The sequence below is a fragment of the Heterodontus francisci genome, chromosome 17, assembly GCF_036365525.1.
Source record: "Heterodontus francisci isolate sHetFra1 chromosome 17, sHetFra1.hap1, whole genome shotgun sequence".
NCBI classification, from domain to species: Eukaryota; Metazoa; Chordata; class Chondrichthyes; order Heterodontiformes; family Heterodontidae; genus Heterodontus; species Heterodontus francisci.
The window spans coordinates 87,208,639-87,228,131 of record NC_090387.1 but is presented as its reverse complement, the minus strand read 5'-3'; the positions used below and the strand labels follow the sequence as shown (position 1 = coordinate 87,228,131).

Genomic DNA, 19,493 nt, shown 5'->3' with positions numbered 1-19,493 from the left:
AAGTGTGAGTGAGGGCAGGTAGTAGAGCGAGTTTGCCAGGGAACACGACATCAGTCCATACTGAAATAAAGAGCAGCACCATTAGTTGCAATGCTGGAATCTAAAGGAATTTTCCACAAATACTCGTCTGTTGGGGCATCCAGCAGGTAATCATAGGTGAGCCCACAACAATTTCCCAACCTGGGCATCCATTGGGTGTGAGGCTCTACCCTGGGAAGATGCATATGGGTAAATTGTCCCTCATAACCTGGTGTGCCTGATTGTTGTAGAAAGTTGTCGGTGATCCAGCAGCAGTATGCTGAAATCATCTAGAATATAACTGTGTTAGCACAAGTTAAAAGTCAAGTTAGGAATAAGGAGGAAAGTCAGGCAGGACTTTTTCACCCAAGTAGTAATAGAGTTACAGGACAAGTTAGCAGGAAAGGGCACTCATGTACTATGAATGGATTTAAGTGACAATTGGATGTACTTCCAGTGTCAGAAAGGATTGAAGGATATGATGAGAAGGCAAACGGTTGAGCTTCCTCACACAAAGGGTAGTGGAAATCCAGAACTCTCTGCCTGAAAAAACTGTTGAGATTAGATCAATTGAAAATTTCAAAACTAAAATTGATAGGCTGTTGTTAGGCAAGGGTATTAAGGGATATGGAACTGAGGCGGGTAAATTGAATTAAGTCAAGGATCTGCCATGATTTAATCGAATGTCAGAACAGGGTCAAGAGACTGAATGACCTTTCTGTTCCTATGATTGATCTATGCAAAAAACAGGCAAACTTCTTGGACTTCATGCCATTTCCTGCTCCGAACATTTCTCACACTCTTGTGTTCTATGTTGAACAGACGAATGACTGGTGGGATTTTGGCCTGCTATCACTATTAATGAGAGATGTCATGGATATTTTAGAGCAGGTTTGGGGTGTGGAGAAGTATGTTTATCCAAACTGATATTTGAAGATTAACAGAAAACGAATGATAAAATTCCTCTTCAAACTTGGAACCTAATGTGATATAAAGCCTATCACAAGCTCAGGATGCCCCAATGCATATGACAGTCAAACGAATATTTATGCAGGAATTGCAACAGTCAAGCTCCCACAAATGGCAATGAGATAAATGACCAGATAATCTGATTTAGTGATGTTAATTGAGAGATAAATATTGGGGAGAACTCATCTGCTTTTCTTTGAGATAGTTGCCATTGGATCTATTATGTCCACCTGAAGGGGTAGGCAGAGTCTTGGTTCAATGTCTCATTCGAAAGACGGTACCTCCAACAATGCAGCAGTCCCTCAGTACTGCACTGAAGTGTCAGTCTGGATTATGTGTTCAAGTCTCTGGTGTGAATCTTGAACCCATGGTATACCGACTCGAAAGCCAGAGTGATGCCTCTAAGTCACTGCAGGAATTGTAGTACAGTTACCAGCCCAACCCAGCCCAAAATCTCTAACTTTTCAACAAGGACTCTTCCTCATCAAGAACCTACCTTGCAAAGATACTCAAGTTTCTGGCGGGAGTGGTTCATGAATTTGGCATGGAGGATCTGGCTGCCACCAAAGGTGGTCCGGAAGTAGAGGGGTTTCTCGAGCCCTGCTGGCTTGGCTTTCAGGATGAGGTCATAGTGGTAGACCCCCAGCTCATTGTTGTTCAATGTGAGGCGCCCAGTGATTTCGCCCACTTTCAGAGGCTGATATTCAAAAGTCAGTATACCCTACAGTGGGAAAGAATCATGATATTTAACAAAACTCAACCAGCAAAACCTATCAGCAGCACACGATTGTTTGAGAGGTTGCATCAGATTCAGAATCAGCCAGAATCTTTGTGTACTCTCTCCTCCACGCCCCACCAAACCCCTCCCATTGACTTATTTTTTGGTAGATCTGGAATGATATGGTATAGCAACTTGCTTGGATAAACGTTTAACTCCGTCCTTGATCCCCCCACCCTCCATACCACCCCATTTCCTCACCTCCCCCAGCCTCTATTTTCTGGTGGTCAGAAGCAGCCTCCCATATATGAAATGCTCATGCAAATTAAATTAAAATCAGGGAAAACAGCCTCTGTCATATTTCATGCTGTTTCCTGCCTTCTCATCCGAATGCTGGGAACCACCTACTAGGCTTCAGGTTCTTGTATTCAAAGGTCATCAGAGAGACCTTGTCATACCAATGGCCCAGAGGCTTGTGCTAGTGCTATGAGTGTGTGGCCATGCACAGGACCCCAATTGGCACAAATAAAAGTTTTAAACCAACAAAATTAATTTTTGTTAGGCAGTTGACAGCTTTTCTTTGAGAGCTTTACTCTGTATCTAACCCCGTTATTTTTTGAAGGAAGCCTTTATACCCTAGGCCCCTTTTATGTATTTTTGTTGAGGGGGTCTTTATTCCCCAGGTACCCTTTATATACATTTTAAAATAATTTTATTAAAAACAGATAAATAAAACAAAAACTCAAACTAAAATAGCATTGTCTGCATCGATGATGCACTCCAGCCCCTGCAGTGCCCATCGGTAGCGGAAGGCCTCAAGCGTACCAGCGGACACCGCATGCTCCTTTTCCAGGGACACCTGGGTGCAAACGTAACCTCGAAAGAGGGGCAGGCAACTAGGGTGGACGGACCCCCTGACGGCCCGCAGCCTGAACCTGTGAATTGCCACCTTGGCCAGGCCCAGGAGCAGACCGACGAGGAGATGGCAGTTGACAGCTGCTTTCCCTCCATCCATGGAGAGGCCCCTAATGTCTGCCTTAGCAGCACTTCTCCTTCTCCAATTTGACACAATTCCCTGGTAGAGGCTGAGGAGTCCATCTCCCACATTCTAATCACCCCAGGACTTAAACAGTAGCCAGGGACACGTGGGGGAGGGAGGACATCTCTGGGATGGGTGATAGTCCTACTAAATAAATCATTTTCTTGGGATGCAAGATTTTGTTTAGGGATGCCTTCATTTCACATTTGGCCTTTTTCTCATGAATGTGACAGAAACATTCATCATGGTTTCATTTCTGGGGACCAGATGGGCAGACGTGAAATAAAGTCCATGCAGAAATGACCCGGTCTGCAGTGTCCCTGTGGATTTGTATCTGCTGAATTGGTGACAGCTGGATTGACTCAAGCTCCAAGTTAGCTGCAGGTCAGTATAGCCAGCTGGGCAGGGTTTGCAATGTTCCTAGATTAAGATTCAGATGTTCCCTGGTGCTCTGTGATGCTTCCTGCAATTTCTGAGTGTGCGTCCCCTGAGTTTGTCTAGCTTGTTATTACACATTAAGTATGAACATATGAAAAATATGATGTAACAATGGAAACTTGTGTTTTTTTCTGTTTGTTCTTCATTTTAGCTTGTTCCTTTGTTGCTGCTGATTGTCTTCAAGACAACCCAACCTAGCTGAATAGCTGATGGATTAAATGCTCTAAGTGGTGTGAGACTCAGCCACACAGACCTAAAGCTTCTTTGCTCTGATGCTAAACTTGCAGGGTGAATACAAAGGTCTCATGAGACATCGGAATTTCACTTGAATCCATCTTGGAGAGAATATCTGAACTAGCGATGTAGCAGCCCGTCCGAACTACCCATCTTCCTGTCCCGACAGTTTGGCTCTCTGTTCCGACAGTCTGGCTCCCTGTCCTCACAGTCTAACTCCCTGTCCTCACAGTCTAACTCCCTGTCCCGAAAGTCCGATTCCCTGTCCCGACAGTCCACTCCCTGTCCCGACAGTCCACTCCCTGTCCCGACAGTCCGGCACCCTGTCCCGACAGTCCGGCACCCTGTCCCGACAGTCCGGCCCCCTGTCCCGACAGTCCGATTTCCTGTCCCGACAGTCCGGCCCCCTGTCCCAACAGTCCGGCCCCCTGTCCCGACAGTCCGATTCCCTGTCCCGACAGTCCAGTTCCCTGTCCCGACAGTCTGACTCCCTGTCCCGACTACCTGATTCCCTGTTCTGACAGCCCAGCGCCCAGTCCTGACAACCCAGTGCCCTCTCCTGGCAGCCCAGTGCCCTGTCCTGGCAGCCCAGTGCCCTGTCCTGGCAGCCCCATGTTCTTACCTTAGCCTGTGGTGGGACAATGAGCTGCATTGGGAGGCAGATTTCTGAGATTTTGCATTCAGTGCTGAATACAGTGGGGACGGTCAATGGATTCACAACTTCTACAGTCCCGGAAGTGCTCTGGCGAACTGGTGCCACCAACTCAATGGTGTCGTATGTGCCGACAGATGTAGATTTAATGTTTAGAATGTAGTACAGATATTCCTGAGTAATTTCATTACGGAAGGTCACCTGTAGCAGCAGAATGTTAGAAGCTTTATTGGCTTGACTCTGTGACACCTGGACCTGACTATCAGACACAACTTTTATGTCTGGTCAACAATCAAAAACAATCCTATTTGCCTCCTGTAAGAATTACAGGTCTATGAATTCTGGAGTGTATAGATTCCATCCATTTAGCATTTCCCAAACAAAAAACATTTCTTAAGCCACATTTTCCCTGAATTCTCCACATTCCACCCAGCTATCTGGGTCAGAGTGTCTGTTCTGCCCTATTATTTTCTCATCTATAGAGAATACCATTCCTACTACCCGTTGCCTTCCATAGGCATTGCTAAGAACGCAAGGTTAATCAGGCAGAAAATCATGGGCGGAATGACTGTGGAGATCATTGAGGGAAGAATGTGTGAAGAATCATTGAGGTGAAGAATGTGCAGAGAATCACTGGCGTGATGAATGTTTGAATAATCCTTAAATGTGGGGTTTACATGGCTCACTCATACTAAATGTGGCAGGACACTAGTGGAACCTCAAGAGATGCGGCGTGAATGGCCCTTGTCAGTTCTTTCCGCTATTTCCCTGTGGATCCCTCTGGTGTCTCTATGGATTTATGGTGGGAGACAGGTAAAAACTCCATGAAATTTCACAGCCTGTGTGTTATTCCATACACTATGCAATTTTTTTCTCACCACATGACAACAGGGTTGACCAGTGACCAAATTCCATGAGTTTCATCAGCTGTAAATAACAAAGTCCAAGGGCCTTCAGCTGCCTGTGGGTAGGATTACCTATTTGTTACAAGATATTTCAAGCTCTGCTGCAGAACTCGAGCTCAGTGAGCTGCAACTAGTTAAATTTAGGCCACGTCTGTTACAGTTCATTAATGATTATCCTTGGTGTTAGCAGCAGAATTTTCTTGGCTGCAGGTTTCTAGTTTACCAATGAAATGGTTTGGTTGAGTGGGTGGAAAAGTGGCAAATGGAACTCAGTCCAGAGAAGTGTTAGGTAATGCATTTGGGGAGAGCAAACAAAGCAAAAGAATACACAATAAATGGAAGGATATTGAGAGGGGTAGAGGAAGTGAGAGACCTTGGAGTGAATGTCCACAGGTCCCTGAAGGTGGCAAAACAGGTAGATAAAGTGGTGAAGAAGGCATATGGAATGCTTTCCTTTATTGGTAGAGGTATAGAATAGAAAAGTAGGGATGTAATGCTAGAACTGTATAAAACACTGGTTAGGCCTTAGCTGGAGTATAGCGTACAGCTCTGGTCACCACATTATAGGAAGGACATAATTGGTCTGGAGAGAGTGGAGGAGATTTACAAGAATGTTGTCAGGGCTTGAAAGTTGTAGCTGTGAGGACAGATTGGATAGGCTAGGGTTGTTTTCCTTAGAACAGAGGAGGCTGAGGGGTGACTTAACTGAGGTGTACATAATTATGAGGGGCCTAGATAGAGTAGCTAGTGGAGAGGTCAATTACCAGGGGACACAGATTTAATGTGATTGGTAGAAGGATTAGAGAGGACATGAGGAAAAACATGTTCACCAGAGGGTGCTGGGCATCTGGAATTCGCTGCCCGGATTAGTGGTGGAGGCAGAAACTCTCAACTCATTTAAAAGGCACCTGGACCTGCACCTGAAGTGCTGTAACCTGGAAGGCTATGCACCAGGTGCTGGAAGGTGGGATTAGAATGAACAGCTGTTTTTTTCATCCAGCGCAGATACAATGGGCTGAATGGCCTCTTTCTGTGCTGTAACCTTTCTATGGTTTCTATGTAAAGAAAAAACAACATAGAGACCAGATTGTATCTGGCACAGCCCTGACTGCTGAACTATTCCAATTTACCAAGCTATATTTGGGCTCAGCTCAACTATCAGATGCCTTAATTTATGTTAAGTTCCCTTGATGGCTTGCTGTTCACCTCATGTGGTACCCAGCAACATCGACCAGCAAGATACCAGGCTTGATCCTAGATTTGTGCTCAGTGAGGTGATCACACCCAGAGCTGGCATTAGCATCCCCTGCATTAGGCAGGGGAAAATCAGTCAGGGTTCTTGCTCCTGATCACTACCCAATGATTCCTGGCCAGAAGTGCATATGTGTGGGCAATGGCTGAGAACTGTGACCCTCTGTGACCGATGGCCTGACAGCACTCAGTGTGGAGACACACAATAACAAAGAAAGACCTGAATTTATACAGTACCTTTCACAAACTTAGGACATCCCAAAGTGCTCTGCAGCCTTTTAAGCACTTTGCTGAAGTGTAGTGACTGTTGAAATGTCAGAAACGCAGAAGCCAATTCCAAACAATTCAACAAATAGTACTGAGATAATAAACACAAAATCTGTTTTAGTGATATTGGTTGAGTGATAAATGTTGGCCAGGATAACAGGGAGAACCCCCCTGCTCATCTATGAAATACTGCCAGGGGATCTTTTATTTCCACCTGAGAGCACAAACAGTTTAATGTCTCAACCAAAGGACGAAACCTCCAACATTGTAGGACTCCCTTAATGGTGCACTGGGATTGTTAGCCTAAATTATGGGCTCAGGTCTCTGGAGTGGGACTTTAACCCACAACATGCTGGAGGAAGAGGGCTGCTTGTACCCTGAGAAGCCATAGCTAAGCACAAATCAAGAACTTTGGGAAAGAAGGGAAAAATAGCTAGAAATATAAAGACAGATAGCAAGATTTTCTATAGATATTTTAAAAAGTTAACAAAGTGAGCACTGGTCCTACAGAAAGTGAGTCTGGGGAATTAATAATGCATAATAAGGAGATGGCAGAAGAATTGAACAGATATTTTGCATTGGTCTTCACTATTGAGGATACAAATAACATCCCAGTATTAGTTGTAAGTCAGAAAATGGAAGGGAGGGAGGAACTCAATAAAATTACAATCACCAGGGAAATGGTACTGAACAAATTGTTGGAGCTGTTGGATGACAAGTCCCAGGTTTATAAGATGATCAGGGGAATAGATAGGGTAGACAGTCAGAAACTTTTTCCCCGGGTGGAGCAAAGCGTTACAAGGGGTCATAAATTTAAGGTGAAGGGTGGGAGATATAAGGGGGATGTCAGGGGAAGGTTCTTTACCCAGAGAGTGGTCGGGGCATGGAATGCCTTGCCTGGGGAAGTTGTTGAGTCAGAAACTTTAGGGACTTTCAAACGGCTTTTAGATAGGTATATGGATAAAGGAGAATGATGGGGTATAGATTAAATTGTCCTTGACAGAGGACAAAGGATCGGCACAACATCGTGGGCCGAAGGGCCTGTTCTGTGCTGTATTTTTCTATGTTCTATGTTCTAGGTCCTGATGGCCTACATCCTAGGGTGTTCAAAGAAGTGGCTAGTTGATGCATTAGTTTTAATTTTCCAAAATTCCCTAGATTCGGGAAAGGTTTCATTAGATTGGAAAATAGCGAATGTAACTCCTTTATTCAAAAAGGGAGGGAGACAGAAAGCAGGAAGCTACAGGCCAGTTAGCTTAACATCTGTCTTAGGGAAAATGTCAGAAGCTATTATTAAAGATGTTATAGCAGGGCATTTAGAAAAAATCAAGGTAATCAGGCAGTGTCAACATGGTTTTGTGAAAGGGAAATCACGTTTAACCAATTTATTGGAGCTCTTTGAGGGAGTTACATGTGCTGTGGATAAAGGGGAACCGGTGGATGTATTGTACTTAGATTTCCAGAAGACATTTGATAAGGTGCCACATCAAAGGTTATTGCAGAAAATAAAACTCATGGTGTAGGGGGTAACATATTGGCATGGATAGAATATTGGCTAGCTAACAGGAAACAGAGAGTAGGCATAAATGGGTCATTTTCTGGTTGGCAAGATGTGACGAGTGGTGTGCCACAGGGATCTGTGCTGGGGCCTCAACTTTTTACAATTTATATAAATGACTTCGATGAAGGGACTGAAGGTATGGTTGCTAAATTTGCTGATGACACAAAGAAAGATAGGAAAGTAACTTGTGAAGAGGACATAAGGGGGCTACAAAGGGATATAGATAGGTTAAATGAGTGGGCAAAGACCTGGCAAATGGAGTATAATATGGGAAAGTGTGAAATTGTCCACTTTGGCAGGAAGAAGAAAAAAGCATATTATCTAAATGGTGAGTGATCGCAGAGCTCTGAGATGCAGAGGGATCTGGGTGTCCTAGTGCCTGAATCACAAAAGTTTAGTATGCAGGTACAACCCGTAATTAGGAAAGCTAATAGAATGTTATCATTTATCACAAAGGGAATTGAATACAAAAGTAGGGAGGTTATGCTTCAGCTATACAGGGCATTGGTGAGACCACATCTGGAGTACTGTGTACAGTACTGGTCAGAATGTTGGAGGCAGTACAGAGAAGTTTACTGGACTAATACCTGGAATGGGCGGGTGTCTTACGAGGAAAGATTGGACAGGCTAGGCTTGTATCCACTGGAATTTAGAAGAGTAAGAGGTGACTTGATTGAAGCATATAAGATCCTGAGGGGTCTTGACAAGGTGGATGTGGAAAGAATATTTCCCCTTATGGGAGAAGATAAAACTGGGGTTGCTATTTAAGAATAAGGGGTTGTCCATTTAAGACAGGGATGAGGAAAAACTTTTTCACCCAGAGGGTGGTGGGTGTCTGGAATTCACTGCCAGGTATGGTGGTGGAGGCAGAAACCCTCAACTCATTAAGGTACCTGGACATGCACCTGAAGTGCTGTAACCTGCAAGGCTATGGACCAGGTGCTGGAAGGTGGGATTAGATTGGGCAGCTAGTTTTTTTGTGGCCGGCGCCGACACGATGAGCTGAATAGCCTCCTTTTGTGCCGTAAGTTTTCTATGGTGCTATGGTTCTCACTGCGGACTTTGCTGGGAGCTCCAATTATGGAATCATCGCACTACAAGGGGTTATATGCAGTGTGGAATGATAACCTGTGGGGGGTCTTTGTTTTGGAATTGCTGTACACCTGCATGAGGAATTCAGCATCCTGTATCCTGGGAACTGTCACTGCTCCACCAAGACTGCTTGGAATACAGAATTATGCAGCACAGAAGGTGGTCATTCAGCTCATCATGCCTGGGCCTGCTCTTTGAAGGAGCTATGCAACTAGTCCCACTCCCCTGCTCTTTAACCATAGACTTACAAAATTTTTCCAATCAAGTATTTATCCAATTTCCTTTTGAAAGTTGCTACTGAATCTGCCTCCACCACCCTTTCAGGCAGTGCACTCTGGATCATATTTATTTATTTGCTACACAAAAACATCTCATTTCCCCTTTGGTTCTTGTGCTAATTAACCTAAATTTCTTTCCTCTGGTTGGTTACCGGCCGTCCTATCAATATCCTTCATAATTTTGAACATTGCTTTTAAATTTCCCCTTAACCTTCTCTGCTCTAAGGAGAACAGCTTCTCTAGTCTCCCCACTGCTTATCCACTGACTTTCCATGAACTGTAGTACAGAGCAGCAGAGACTCCCTCACCTTTACTGAGATGATTGCCTCCTTGTAAGTGAAGAAGGTGAGCCTGTACTCCCGCTTGGAAGACCCAGGAATATCAATGTAGTCAAGCCCTTTCAATGTTGTGGTGCTCTCCAGCCGTTCTGGCTTGATCAGGTCTATGGTAGCTCGGAATCTGTTTGCCACATTACAAGAGTCAGTATATTTCTACACAGCAGTGCAATCCATTCAACATCACCTGTAATAACATCCTTGGCACACATTTTCTTTTGCCAATTTCTTCCCTCCTCCACTCCCAACTTGTATCAGGGTAGGATTTCATGGTGCCAATAGCTCTCCAGTACCCCATCCATGTGCCAGCCTGGACAGCACATGCCAGTTGGCTATTTGGCCACAGAGTGAGCACAACTTGGCCCAAATATTGACCCATTGCACTTCCACTCACATGCACCTCCCAACAGTGGGCACTCAACATTGATCAGGAACCGAGAACCCTCCAAGCATAGGGTCCCAGACCTATTATAGTTCCCCTCTCGCCACTTTCCCAGCTGTGATCAGCTAACCCAGCAAAGGCTAAGGACCAAATCTAGGACCTCATGGTCTCTGTGATTCATACTGGGTGGTGCCTATACACATAAAGACATAGATGGAGCCACAAAATAAACTATCACATCTGAGGTCAACTCTATCAGGTCTAGCCCCAGTCAAAGGTAAGAGTTTTGTTATTATTGTTTGTATCACTTTCAAAAATCAACTTGTTGTGAAGAGTTACAATCAGTGGTAATCCTTTCTTTTCAGTACTTTTAATATTTTATAGGATAAATTCACCCATCTGCTGCTTGTGCTGCAATCAGGAGGAGTGCAGGCCAAGTTACGGTGCCAAAGGTATGAGCTGCCAAACATTCAGCTGCAGGTGATTATCCGACTGGCAGACATTAAGGAATATTCTGATTGCTGGACTGCAATACTGGAATTTATGATTGGCTAAAGTTCAGATAGTTTAGTAGCTGAACAAACAGCTAAATACCAATCCCACAAATCAGGAGCCTGCGGCTGTAGCAGCAGAGCTGTTTAGGAGTTCCCCAAAGTTGTGTAAAAGATAGACAGACTGACTAGGAGGCCTGAGGTTGAGGTACCACACTGTATTCACCTAATGATACACCACGGGGACAGCACATAAATGGGCAGAGCTGGAAGCCAGAGAAAGGACTGATGAAATCAGGGAAAATACCAAGGAAAGCACTGTGCTCAGTGGCCAGGCACCAAAAAAAAAAATGCTGAAGGAATATGGAAGGACAACTCCTCGCTGTTTAAGCAAAAACTTTCAGTTTTCCTGATGCTCTCTGATGTATTGCCAATGGTCCTGTACAGATTGGCTTTTCTCAATATTTGTCAATTAGCTTTCTGCAGGTAGACTCCAGAATACTCAAGTCATAGTGCCCACAGGCAAAATGGTCTCTTCCTGAAATAAATTTGTCAGCCACAGTGGCACTGTTAGTTGGATTCTTAGGGACACTAGGATTCAGTTAGAAATGAAAAAAAACTGGAGCATCAGCAGGAGTTAGAAATGAAAAAACTTGAGGCAGATAAAGAATTAAGAAAACTCGAATTGGAGGAAAGGGAGAAAGAGAGAGCATTTCGAAGAGAAAGTGAAAGAGAAGTGAGGGAATTTAAGTTAAAAGAGATGGAACTAAGACAAAAGGGTAGTCTTAAATCCAGGGAAAATTCAGGTCAGGAAGAATCTGAATTTAGATCAGGACCCAACGAGAAGTTGTTTAAATTTATACAGGCTCTTCCAAAGTCCGTGGAAAGGGACGTAGAGGCATTTTTCATATCTTTTGAAAAAAATAGCATTGTCCTGTAGTTTTTTTTTCGGGAATATGCAGTTTGCCTTTCAGGCTTGCAAAGGATCAGTATTGCTTTAAGAACCGGCAAGCCTCAGGAGTTATAGAAAGGTGCATTTTCGTTGCCTTAGAAACAGCCTTTTGGAGACTGCGATTCAAAGGGTGCATTCTCATTACCATAGATATAGCCACTGGGAGTGAGTTTCATGTGAAACATTTGTTGCAATTCAATTTTGAACTGGCTTTGAGTTGAATACAGTTTGTGCTAACAGAACACACAGACACAGAGGACTGACACAGACAGCTGTGGTACTTAGCACACCTGAAAAAGAGCTCTCAACCATAGGATTTTAGTCTGTTTATTATTATCTCTCAAAATTCCAAGAAAAAGTCAAGCCAAAACTGAACAAAACTAAATTGAAGAAAGGAAAGTTAGACTGTGACAATCTTTTATCCCTCAAAAAACTCTAAAGTCATCTTGATTCCATTGAAATGATTTGCAAGTCTTTAATTGTTGAAATTTGCTGGAGAAGGAAAGCAACATTCTGTAAGGACTTCGAGCAACATTCTGTGAGGACTTCCAAGCAACATTGGACTGTAAATGTGCAAGGACTCTATATTTTCTTCTATTTTAAATGTTGTTTATATCTTCATAGTGTTTAAGAATTTAGTTCTTCTAATTAAAGAGTTAATTTGTTGATTTAAAGTCACCAGGTTTGGTTAGCCTCATTTGGGGGTTAATAGATGGTACAATTTGGCTGGGTCTTTTGTTAATTTGGAAAGTTTAAATGATATGTTCGTCAATCTGTGGAGCAACAGGATTGAATTTTTTTTAATTTAGAGGTACAGCACTGAAACAGGCCCTTCAGCCCACTGAGTCTGTGCTGACCATCAACCACCCATTTATACTAATCCTACATTAATCCCATATTCCTACCACATCCCCTCAATTCCCCTACCACCTACCTATACTAGGGGCAATTTATAATGGCCAATTTACCTAATTACCTGCAAGTCTTTGGCTGTGGGAGGAATCTGGAGCACCCGGCGAAAACCCACGCAGTCACAGGGAGAACTTGCAAACTCCGCACAGGCAGTACCCAGAATTGAACCCGGGTCGCTGGAGCTGTGAGGCTGTGGTGCTAACCACTGCGCGACTGTACGTTGGTCCCACCACAATCAGAATCGTACATTTCGATTGGGGGCTTTGACTGATGCTCTCTGATATTTTGCTATTGGTCCTGTACAGATTGTTTTTTCTCAATATTTGTCAATTAGCTTTCTGCAGGTAGTCTCCAAAATACTCAAGTCATAGTGCCTACAGGCACAATGGTCTCTTCCTGAAATAAGTTTCTGTCAGCCACAGTGGCACTGCTAGTTGGACTTTTAGAGACAACACATCAGGTAACTGACTGCAGTCTCACTTTTACCCAGGATTTTAAATCAGTTCAGAATATTTTTTTGTATTTCTCATTTCCAGGGTCCACTCCATTAACTTTGGCAATTAAACCTATGACCTTGGCTGCCAGTTATTTTCCAATCTTTGAACAATGTCAGTTTCCAGTCAGGATCTTGTTTCTCCTCTTGCGAATATCCCAGTAAACATTCATGCTCATTTAACTGCCTAAACCTGGGACTTAATTGAAGCTGACAGGTTGAAAGGTTACGCAACAACCTCTCCTTTAGGGGTGATTTCAATTTCTATGAGCTGACTGTTAAAACAACAGCTTCACTGTCTATTGTCTGTTCCTTTCACCAATACTTATAACTCCTCGTAATCTTCAGCTGTGTCTTGGGAGAGCAGCCGAATTGCACTGTGCTCCCTATGGAATCCCTTTGCTTACCTCTCTTTCTCAATGGTCTCAGAAGGACCAGTGAGCTGTGAATAGGCTGCCAAATATAAACCTGAATCAAGTAGCAGCTATCAACAGAGTTGCCTTGTCAATGAAGTTCACGGACATTCGCCTGATCTCCCAGCCTTATAAACTAAGGTATCAATCTGACAAACTGCCAGAATATATTGAATGGCTGTTAAACATATAGGTTTCAGGAATGGTACAAACCTACCAGCTTTGCTAAATAAAATATGCAGATTAGAAGCAGGCCATTTCCCACAAGTGGCCCACGCCAATGCTTATGTTCCACACATCTTCATTTCCTTCATCTCACCCTATCAGCATAATCTTCCATTCCCTTCTTCTTCATGTATGCATCAAGCCTCCTCATAAATGTATCAATGATAGCTGCTTCACGAACTCCATGGGGCAACAGGCTACACAGTTACGTACTGTCTGTGTAAATTTTGGGATACAGTACATTAATAATTTGAGACATGACGTGATAATTGTAGCCTAAATGTTGTAAAATGTTAACTTTGGACCCAAGGTTTCCAAAGCTCTCCACCACTCGGATTTTTCTTTGGGTGATTTCTGGGTCTGTTGTGAACTAACTTAGTTTAGTTTAGAGATACAGCACTGAAACAGGCCCTTCGGCCCACCGAGTCTGTGCCGACCATCAACCACCCGTTTACACTATTCCTATACTAATTCCATATTCCTACCACATCCCCACCTGTCCCTATATTATCCCTACCACCTACCTATACTAGGGGCAATTTCTAATGGCCAATTTACCTATCAACCTGCAAGTCTTTGGCATGTGGGAGGAAACCGGAGCACCCGGAGGAAACCCACGCAGACACAGGCAGAACTTGCAAACTCCACACAGGCAGTACCCGGAATTGAACCCGGGTCGCTGGAGCTGTGAGGCTGCAGTGCTAACCACTGTGCCACTGTGCCGCCACTGATAGAGACTGATGGCTATGACAACTCCATCATCATTGCATCATGCAACGACCAGGATGTTAGAAGATGAAATAGATGCACTGTGGGTTTTTTAATGTAGCAATTCCTATGTTCCTAAAAAACTCTTCCCAAATGCTTGATTTAATCTTCTAGTTGTTATCTTCTACTTATAGCTTCTTGTTCTGGATTTACCCATGAGTGGAAACAGTTGCTCCACATCCACCCTATTAGATCCCTTCATAATTTTGAAGATTTCTATCAGTCTCCTCTTATTCTTCACTTCTCCAGAGAAAAGAGCCCCAGCCTGCTCAATCTTCCCGATCATTGAATTCTCTCAGTTCTGGTAACATCCCTGTAATTTTTTTCTGCTTTATATGCTTTTGATGCCACCATAGACAAGGAAATGGACAATAGGCTCTCAAAAACAAACAGTACATTCGGCAAACTCTACAAACTTTTGTGGAGCAACCACAGCCTCAGAGCACAGACCAAACTTAAAGTGTACAAAGCCATAGTCCTCACCACCCTTCTGTATGGCGCCGAGTCATGGGGCCTATTCCACCATCATGTACACCTTCTAGAGCGCTTCCATCAGTGCTGCCTCCGCAGCATCCTCAAGATCCGCTGGCAGGACCACATTACAAACATTGAAGTCCTGGAAAGAGCCAACATCACCAGCATCGAGGCCATCCTCCTGCAAAGCCAACTGCGTTGGGCGGGTCACGTTGCCCGAATGGACGCCAGTTGCCTGCCCAAGATCGTGTTGAATGGAGAACTGACCACAGGTAAAAGGAACAGAGGGGCCCCATGCAAATGATTCAAGACCTCCCTGAAGAAGTTCCCCTCCGTGTGCCACATCGACCATCACCAGTGAGAAGCAGAAGCCATAGATTGTGATGCCTGGAAATGCTACATCAGGAGAGCTACAGGCACCTTTGAGACTGAGCGAAGAACCAGCATGAAAGAGAAAAGGAAGAGAAGGATAGATCTAATTGTCCCCAGCAGTGACTACACCTTTACTTGTACCCGCTGTGGGAGAATCTGCTGGTCACAGATAGGCCTGACTAGCCACCAGCAGACCTGAAACCGATGACTACAACCTTCCCAAAATCTTCGTCCACGAAGAAATGCCAAGAGAGTATGGAGACCAGCACTGTTCATAATACTCCAAGTACGGTGCAACCAAAGTTCTATATATATTTAACATTAGTTCCCTGCTTTTGTATTCTATTCCTCTTTACTTTGTTTGCACCTTTATGGCCTTATCAACTTGAGCTGCACTTTTAGTAATTTATGTATCTGTATTCCCAGATCTCTTTGCCTCTTATCCCATTTAATATCATATGTTCCAAGGAATTAGTAAGCTCCTAATTCCTTCGACCAAAATTAACCACTTCACACTTCACTATATTGAATTTCATTTATCATTTATCTGGCCAATCTGCAACTCTGCTTATGCCTTCCTGCGCTTTGGTTCAGTCTTCCAAATTATTAGCTATATTCCCCAACTGGTATTGTGTGTGTTCCTTGAACCTCTGTGTTAGTGGAGAGTTCACACAAAGACTGACCACTCCAGATGGGATCAGTAATGCAATATAGTGGATTCTTTATTGAGTACTGAGAGAGTGACTGTACATTGAGATGTTTACTGTACAGATGTTTCTTCAACACTCCCTGACACTCAGAATCATGTGGTGTGTTACATGACTAACATGATCTTGTAGCCACACCTCTTAAAGGTGTACACACACATCCCCCTTTCCCAAAATGAAAAGAAGAGGAACATATTTACACATTTAGACATTTCCTTTAGGCAAGTAAAAGTCAACTATATACATGTCCAGAAAAGTATTCGGAGATAATACAAAAAAGACAATAAGAATATGAAATTACAACAATTGTGAAAACATAAGGGTGCTTTGACAATTCTGCCAGATTTTGAAACAGAATAGTAGCTCTCAGATACTTGTGAGATGTTTGTGAATTGGATTTCCTGTAAGGAGAATGTGTAGATTCTGTCTGAGATCTAGTCTTCTATCCTGTTCGAGTTGCAATGGAGTCTTCCATGGACTTGGGATAATGAACAGCTCTGATTTGACCTCAGTTATGAAGCAATGTAGCACCAGTAGGTGTAGTTACTCCGGAAGAACATGGTTCTGGTCTAACTTTGGAGAGTGTTGCAGAACTCTATGTACCAATGATTGAGTTTTGAATGGTGACTTGCTGACCAATAGCCAATTTGGGCAGTTCACTCCCAGCAGAATTGTCATGCATTTCTTTCATTTTCCTTCCTTGTTCTAGAAGAACATCTCTAACTTCATGCACTGGATACAGTTTGCACTGGAGGCGCTGTATGTCAGATGTAACAGGCTGTGCCTCATCCTCGTTCTCACCCTTAGACATCTTGAAACCACAAGATGCGCAGAAGTTGAAAAGAACTTCTATCTTCTGACCACGGTATGGGCAGAATTGGAAAACCATTGGAAAATCAGGGAAACCATGGACCGGAATGTACAGTCACTCTCTCAGTACTCAGTTAAGAATCCACTATATTGTTGCAAGGTTCCTTCTACTCACTGTCTGAGGGCTAGAGGAAGATAGTGCTTGGCGTTGCCTGATGCCATGGATGGTTATCAAGGTTAGATCACTGCATGTTCACAGTCCAGCAATAACAGGTCCATTGGTTTTAACAATGTAGAAAAGTTATGGTATCCAATCGGAAGTATTATAACAGCACTTAATCGTAATAGACCCGAAACATGGGATCGGGGACCTATTGTAAGCAGTTAGCTGACTGTTGGTTGAAGTTATCTTGGAATGTGATACATGCATTTTAAGACGTATAGGGACAAAACGTTTGTACTGGCACCCATGTCCACTTTTGCCCAGAACAAGACCTTTCCAAGACATGAAATACAAATGGATGCAAATGCTTCTAGCAGAGTAATCAAATCAATGTGCTTGGAAACATTGACAACATGGAATGTCTGTTCCACTCACTCACTTGTGCTTATACTCTGATCTTCAGGATCAGGAGTGTTAGTGTCAACCCAAACTTTGTGGATGAATTAGAACATTACAGCGCAATACAGGCCCTTCGGCCCTCGATGTTGCGCCAACCTGTGAAACCATCTGACCTAAACTATTCCATTTTCACCCATATGTCTATCCAATGACCACTTAAATGCCCTAAAAGTTGGCGAGTCTACTACTGTTGCAGGCAGGGCGTTCCACGCCCCTACTACTCTCTGAGTAAAGAAACTACCTCTAACATCTGTCCTATATCTATCACCCCTCAACTTAAAGCTATGTCCCCTCGTGTTTGCCATCATCATCCGAGGAAAAAGACTCTCACTATCCACCCTATCTAACCCTCTGATTATCTTATATGTCTCTATTAAGTCACCTCTCCTCCTCCTTCTCTCTAACGAAAACAACCTCAAGTCCCTCAGCCTTTCCTCGTAAGACTTTCCCTCCATACCAGGCAACATCCTAGTAAATCTCCTCTGCACCCGTTCCAAAGCTTCCACATCCTTCCTATAATGCGGTGACCAGAACTGCACGCAATACTCCAGGTGCGGTCTCACCAGAGTTTTGTACAGCTGCAGCATGACCTCATGGCTCCGAAACACGATCCCCCTACTAATAAAAGCTAACACACCATATGCCTTCTTAACAGCCCTATTAACCTGGGTAGCAACTTTCAGGGATTTATGTACCTGGACACCAAGATCTCTCTGTTCATCTACACGACCAAGAATCTTCCCATTAGCCCAGTATTCTGCATTCCTGTTACTCCTTCCAAAGTGAATCACCTCACACTTTTCCGCATTAAACTCCATTTGCCATCTCTCAGTCCAGCTCTGCAGCCTATCTATGTCCCTCTGTACCCTACAACATCCTTCGGCACTATCCACAACTCCACCGACCTTCGTGTCATCCGCAAATTTACTAACCCACCCTTCTACACCCTCTTCCAGGTCATTTATAAAAATGACAAACAGCAGTGGCCCCAAAACAGATCCTTGCGGTACACCACTAGTAACTAAACTCCAGGATGAACATTTGCCATCAACCACCACCCTCTGTCTTCTTTCAGCTAGCCAATTTCTGACCCAAAGCTCTAAATCACCTTCAACCCCATACTTGATGAATCGGTTGTTTGTGACAGAGAATTGTGAAGCTTGTCAGGGTGTGGGGCGGATCTGTGGTTCAACTGTCCAGGACTCTTGTCAGCAGTATCTGTCTTGGCTTTGTGACATTGCCACTTCCAGTGGCCCCTGACACTACTTTGCATATGGAGCTAAGTGCCGGACAGGCTTTAGGCAAATGCGAAAGCCCGCACCTTTTATATAGCGACTTGGATTTGAAAACCCTGTTCAATGCACCTATGGTCTTTGTAACACATATAGATTGAAGGCTTTGTTGACGCACAATGATGGACTCAAATTTACGACCATCCTTCAATAAGGCGTCAACAGTGTACTCTTTGGGTTTATCCAAAAGATCCTTTTGGGAGAGTTCCATCGGTATGGATGTAATCACAAGTTTGATGATGCGATCTGCCAGTTCCATGTCAGTAAAATCACACTCTCGGCCTTTGGCATGATAACGACTGACAAACTGGTCTATGGATTTGTTAGGCTGTTGTCTGAAAGACACGAATTTGAGTTGGTGCACTTGAAAATTGAGCTTGAGGTGTAATTGGTCTTCTAGATGGACCAGATCTTTGTGGGATCCTTCTGTTCTTCATCATTAAAATCAGATGTGTTAAGACAATGTAGTGCTTCATTGCCAAAAGCTGTGCATATCTTTATTGCTTGCTTCTGTGGATTAGCAATGGCTAAGTCATCAAAATAAAGCTTGACTCTCTGTTTGACAAGAGGAAACTCTGAAAGCAGGTCAGATGCTTTCCAATTAATGGTAGGGAAAGCTGTTGCCATGATTGCAATGATTCTGTGTCATTGCACCTAGGGAAGGAAAAATAAGCTGTGAAGGCAAATAACAGAAAGACTTATAGTACCACCTCTGAACAGACTTGGATGATGTGCAGCTGTCTTCTGTAATAGAAAATAAAAGTTGCAGTTCCACTGGTAAACTGGTTGGAAGGTTGTAGCGTTGTCACTTGCTGTGGAGACG

The 19,493-nt window shown here is 43.6% G+C and overlaps 1 protein-coding gene across 1 annotated transcript in view; it reads right to left on the bottom strand.

The window, feature by feature from the left end:
• Nucleotides 1-19,493, bottom strand: part of hydin (HYDIN axonemal central pair apparatus protein) — a 1,234,740-nt gene that overhangs the window by 3,298 nt on the left and 1,211,949 nt on the right. Inside the window, exons 84-86 of the mRNA XM_068049816.1 lie at nucleotides 9,731-9,881; nucleotides 4,039-4,269; nucleotides 1,484-1,708 (exon numbers count right to left, since the gene is read on the bottom strand). Of these exons, the coding sequence (XP_067905917.1) occupies nucleotides 1,484-1,708; nucleotides 4,039-4,269; nucleotides 9,731-9,881 (607 nt within the window). The remainder of the gene's footprint in view (nucleotides 1-1,483; nucleotides 1,709-4,038; nucleotides 4,270-9,730; nucleotides 9,882-19,493) is intronic.